The following is a 6,000-nucleotide window of genomic DNA, read 5'->3' as shown; positions in this document are numbered from 1 at the left end:
CCGCCGTCCAGCCCAGGCGAGTGGCGCGCCGCGTGGCCCACGGGTGGTCCTCGCTTGTTTGATGGTGGGCGCGCGGAGGCGGGGCGGGGCGGGGCCTGTAGCAGCAGCCCCCTGCCCTCCTATTAGTGAGGAAACTTCACTACGCATCTTCCTGCCGGAATCACACCTCGCCTCGGGGTCTGAGAATTGGGGCCACTCGACTGACCTCACCTCTAGTGCAGAAAAACGCCTCCTTTCTCAAGTGGGGCCGAGGAAGCGGGTGATGGTGAGCGCTCGAGGGTTATAACAGCCACACACTCTGCCTTCCACCCCTGTCCTGCGAGCATGTCATACCTGACGACGGGTGTGTATGGGGGAGGTGGAGGGCAGTGCGAGGCCGAGGGGTTCTGGGCACAGGTGGGGGGGGCGGTTGCTGCACTTGATGTGACGTCGTTCTGCAGACAGCAGCCTCATCCCCCACCATCTGGTTGGCGGGGAGACCTGTGGGCCCCAAACCCGAGGCGACCTGGGAAGAGTGGGCAGTTGGGGAGATGATCCAGCCCCCCCCCTCCCCCCCCCCCCCCCCCCCCGCCCCAGCTGTGAGGCAACGCGACATCCGGCTGTGAGATTCAAGAAGCAAAGACCAGGCACTGGGACTCTTTGAGCCACACACCCCCCAACCCCTCACCACCCTTCCCACAGCTGCCGGAATCACCGGGCCATAGATGGGAGTTTATTAGGATTTGCTGAAGCATGACAGGATGTACCAACAAAGTTTGACTTTACAACATGAACTATTATGGCATCAATGTACCACCAAAACTGGGATACAGAGCATAGGTTCACATTTTTAAAAGGCAATGGACAACCTCTACTTTCGTCCTTAAAGTAAAAATGCGGGGTAGGGGTGGGGGGAGGTATGGGGGGACGGCAAGGGGACCAGCAGAGGCCAATCTGATTTGCAGTTAGCTGTCAGAATCTAAATCTAGTATTGCAATTATAAGAAACTATAAGAAAACTATTAGAAAAATAGAACATCAAACGAGCAAAAAAATATTACACAATTTACATAATAAAAAACGCAATCCTCTTAATAATGGCTCCATGTTCAGTAGAAGAAAAAGTACACTGGAGAACCCACACACCTTCAGGTTTGACAATAAACCAACCCTCGTGGAGATCGTCACCCCTGTGTGCTCCTTAGACTTACCACACTTAAAGGCACAACGTAAGCAGGAAACTTATCTTAAATAGATATTATAAACTTCTCCAATGGGAAAATAAGTCCCAAACTTAAAAAGTTTGTCATCAAGAAACACAACATCATATATACCTTGTTAATAATTTAACAAGGCCTGAATGCCTCTTCCCAGCCATGCTCCCTGACCCTGAGAAATCTCATTTGGACTTCAAGCCGAGGTCTCACGGTGGAGTGTTCAGCCAGCAGTTTGACATGTTACAGGGTGGTCCTGGGGGAGGAGGGGCTCCTGAGAACTGCGCCCCGAGACCCCTGGCTGGTCCACTCCCTCTTGAAAGAGCACTGCCACCCAGTGAAGCAATGGGCACAGAAAGGCTGGATCGTAGTGATGAACAGGAAGGTCAGTTGACTTCTTTTTCTTTTTTGCCTTAACCACCCATTAGGCATCATAACTGATGATGAGATATGGAGTGTTTGTAGCTTCTTGCACCACTGGATCAATAAAGCATTTTGTCACCCAAAAAAGTCCACAAGAGTCTGATAAACTGTACATCTCGCTCTCGCTAAGGAGCCTTACGTAACAATACTCTCATTACCAAGGCAGATATTAATATATTTTAAATTATACATAAAATTATATACAACACATATTTAGTTCCATCTGAAGTTGAATTCACACGCCTGCGTGGACATGCCACAGCCCCGCCTCTCCGTCCATCCTCGCACACTGGGGCGATGGGCCGGCATGAAGCCGCTCCCTCTGGTCTCCATAGGGGTGGTTCTCAGGGGTCAACAAAACAAGCGACTCTTAGTGTGTCAAAGTGGGGTGTCCACCCCTGGCACGGGGCCAGGCCTCTTCTCTGCAGCAGCGAGGCCCCCGACTACCTGTGGGCTCACCTGCAACAGGGCGGGCCCTTTACGAGCTGTGTCCACACATCCTGTGCTGACGGATCTGCTTCCAATGTCAGGCCAGTCGCCATCCTAGGCAGGACCCAGTCAGCTCACCGTGCCCACCTGGCCATGGGGGTGGCCGGGAGGAGACCTAGCCCAGCCTGGGTTCCCACTCCCACCCCCCTCATCCTATGCACGAGGCAGCAAACACAAGCACAAGGCTCCTGCTTGCAGCCCTCCTGGTGAGAACAAATGCGACCAAGGGGCAGGAGGGAGTGACAGGGGCCCCAGGGGGCTCAGGGTGTGTGGAGAAGCCCCCACAAGGCTGTAGTCAACCTGCAGTATCCAAACGCCACGGGACCAGGTGGTCGATCACTTGATGGAGACCAAAGGGCTCAATGCAACAAAACCCAAAGTGGGGAGATGCGAGTGATGCTGATACTGTATCAACTGAGCAGTAGTCTCCCGACCGTGGCTCTATCACACCTCCTCTGGGTTTCTAAAAACCCACCTGGCCCAAAATCAGGGAGGAGATGTAGGCAGCGGGGGATGGGGGCCGTGCAGGGTCCTGACTGCTCCCGAAAGGTCCCATCCCCACCCAGGGGCTCACATCTCCCCCACCCATGGGCCCAGCTGATTCTTCAGAGACACTGTGCCCCTCACTCTCCCACACAAGGCCCGGGGGACCCCGGGTTTTCACAAGGTCATGCACGTGCAGGCAGGGGCCCACAAGTGGTGGGAAGGGGCACTTCCTCCCCACAAGCGGGTCTTTCCAATGCAAGTGTTTGGGGCTGGTGCCCAGGGACCCGAGGACACATCCCCCCCATGGGGTGTCTCTGGAAAATAACAGCCAAGCCCTGAAACTTAGTCTGGGCGGGGCTGAGATGTGAGACTATTGGGCACTTCCAGTGGTTATTTTCTGCCTGTGTGTGTTTATTTATGTGTGTATGTTATGCCTCTGTGTGTAATGTCTGTATGTGTGTGTGTTGTCTCTGTGTGTGTGTGTGTATTTCTGTGTGTATATATGTATGTGTTATATCTGTATGTGTATATACATATATGTGTTGTCTCTGTGTATACGTGTGTGTGTCTGTGTGTGTACGTATGTTTGTGTATCTTGTCTGTGTGTGTGTGTGTGTGTGTGTCCATCTCAGGCACAGGAAGGCAGGCTGTGGTAACAACTTCTCCCATGGATGGGGATGGGACCTTTCGGGGGCAATCAGGCCCCTGCACACCCCACCGCACTGCACCCCCCGCCCCGCGCCCAGCCTACACCTCCTCCGGATTTTGGGCCAGGTGAGTTTTTACAAACCCAGAGCGGGTGTGATAGAGCCAGGGTCTGCAGACGCCGCTCAGTCTCCTGGCAGCACGGCCCCCGCACAGAAGGGGAAACCCCTGGCAACGGTATGAAAGCCTCTCTTCACAAAAGCACGGGTCACTGAACCCCGTCCAACGACCCAGGGATCCTTTCCTCGGACGGGGCTCTGGCTCAGCGTGGAGGGTGGGGGCTTCTGATACCAATGGGGGGCATTTCGGCATGGCCCCTTGGCTCCAGGAGAGGAGGGGGGCATCCGCCCGTGAGACGCTGAGACACACCTTCCCGGCAGGAGGACGAGGCGTGTAGCTGGCTCAAGTGTCAGCTGTGCAGAGTCTGCTGGGGGCAGTCAGGCTCAGAAATTTCAGTCAGAAATAAGAAGTGAGAGAAACTCTACCCGCCACCTTTCCTGCACACCCTCGTTCCCTCACACTCTCCGCCTCGGTGGAGAAACAGCAGACAATTGGAGCAGACAGGTGGCCAGCAGGCCCCAGGAAGAGAGCAGACAACCAAAACACCTCAACGAAATAAGTTAAGACTCATCAAAATATGGTACAGCACCAGCTACATAAACCTAAATACTTTTCTTTGGAAACCCGAGCTTCGGGCTCTCGCCCCCACTTTAGAATATTCGCAAGTGAGATCGTGAATAAAGCTCCCACGAGTGCCCAGAGGGGACGATGGAGCCTGCAAGAGGGGCTGGGCCCTCACCCACCTGGGCAGACCCTGCTTCACTCATTCTTGCATTTTTTTTTTTCCTCCAAGAACTTTCTGGGGCAGAGGGAGAAAAGCCAAGAGCCATCAGTTTATCAGGCTTCTTTCTACCAGATTTGTGTAAAAGGGCAGAGAGGGAAGATAATGGGAGCTAAGCTTCACAAGCAGCATTTACATTTCGTGTGGAGTCAGACATGCCAGCCCCCTCACCTCCCGCCAACACAGGCCCTTCCATCCCGACTCCACTCTTGGGAAGGAAGGCACGGCCCACCTCCAAGGAGTGTCCCTGGGGCCTTGGCAGGGAGCGCCATGTACATAGGTACATGCAGTCATCACGGAGGCAGGGGTCCGGGCCCAGGGTCACCAACCTGCGGCATCCAACAACACACACAGAGCACACGAGAGGGACGGCACAGGACCCCACACCGTCCCCTGTGGGCAGACCCCCACACCCTGAACGATTCAGGGAACGACTCGGCCGCTTTCCACATCACCATTACGCGCCGGCTGGATTGCGTGGCGACTCACAGCCAAGGGACAGGAGGACTCCACATGACGATGAGACACGTGAGGGGCCGGAGGCAGCTGGGGGTTAAGGGGGGGGCGTGCATCACTCAGGACGAGAGGACACTGGCCTGGGGAACCTTGAGACCCACGAGCAGCAGAGGGGGCAGGACCCCATGAGGAGCCGGGACCATGGGGAGCACTCAGCTAAGCTCCGCTCTTTTGAGGCAGGTCCTACAGAAATAGTGTCACGTTCCAGTTACTCAGGACTCGGCTGAAGCAGCAGCAGGGACCTGCTGGAGGGCTGGCGGCGGGGAGCCTGGTCTCCTGGCAGGAGTGTGCAGAGTGCGGGCCAAGTCCCCCGCCTGGAGGGAGGGGGCGGTCACAGTCCAGCGACCCTCCGGAGGCAGCTCAGACAGCCGAGCAGGAGGAGATGGTCTCAGTAAACTAAACCGCTGGGGTGGGGCATGGGCACAGCCAGAGGACAGACACCTGGCATCGGGACGGCTGTCTGGGGCTGGGCCAAGGCAAGGACAGGACCCAGCACAGCACCCCCGGGATGGAGGCCTGGGCTCCTGAGGTGACCACCGTTCTGCCCGAGGCCGCAGCAGCTGGGGTGCCGGACGGGTGAGGAGAAGGGCTGCCGTTCTTGTCCTGGAGGAGGCTCCGAGGCAGGTGGCGGCCAGTCCCAGCCCCGGTCACGTGGCCCCGCCGAGAGCTGCTGGGGGGTCGGGGACATGGGCCACACGTGGGCTGCTCTGGGCTCTGGGCACACTGGCTGGGTGGGGTGGTGGTGCGAGGTGCTGCGGGGGTCTCTCGGGGGCAGGACCATGTGTCACTTGCAATGATCCAAGTGACCGTCAGGAGTCCTTGTGGGGTCGGCGGCCAGGGTCGCCTCCTCACTGTGCCAGAGACCGTAGCCGAAGTAAATGAAGAAGCCTGCGGGCCAAGGGCAGAGACGGAGTGTGACTCCGGGAGGCGGCCCTGGGGTCAAGGCCTCATGAGAGGCCTCTGCAGGAGGCCTGCCCCCCAAGGAAGCCCACATGACTTCCGGCAGGGTCACCTCTACACCTGGCAAAAGCAGGCGCGTCTTTCTGGGCAGCCTCGCACCTGGCAAGCCACTGGGTGGGGACCCCTGCAGGGGCGCTGGTGCCTCTGCCTCATCCACTGCCCACCTGGCAGGGCGGCTGCCCTGCGGCCGCTGGAGGGGCCAGGACAGACCCCCCAGAAGTTGCGCTGGGTTTCCAAGGGCACTAAGGCTCCCTGCGTTCCTCATGCTGTCTGTTATAGCTTCTGTTTTTCCCATGAGTGGCTTAGACACTCAGGTCACGTGGGAATTCATGCACCCCACCAATTTAGTCATTCCGGTGAGTTTCAGGGGCCATAGGGGTCTGTGGTG

The 6,000-nt window shown here is 57.1% G+C and overlaps 1 protein-coding gene across 1 annotated transcript in view; it reads right to left on the bottom strand.

The window, feature by feature from the left end:
- Window positions 1-5,371: 5,371 nt before the first annotated feature.
- Window positions 5,372-6,000, bottom strand: part of SLC7A1 (solute carrier family 7 member 1) — a 57,971-nt gene continuing 57,342 nt past the window's right edge. The window contains exon 13 of the mRNA XM_068984576.1: window positions 5,372-5,540. Within this exon, the coding sequence (XP_068840677.1) occupies window positions 5,437-5,540 (104 nt within the window). The 3' untranslated portion in view covers window positions 5,372-5,436. The remainder of the gene's footprint in view (window positions 5,541-6,000) is intronic.

The sequence above is a fragment of the Capricornis sumatraensis genome, chromosome 12, assembly GCF_032405125.1.
Source record: "Capricornis sumatraensis isolate serow.1 chromosome 12, serow.2, whole genome shotgun sequence".
Lineage (NCBI taxonomy): Eukaryota > Metazoa > Chordata > Mammalia > Artiodactyla > Bovidae > Capricornis > Capricornis sumatraensis.
The sequence above is the reverse complement of the archived record's forward strand: the minus strand, read 5'-3'. Positions and strand labels throughout refer to the sequence as shown.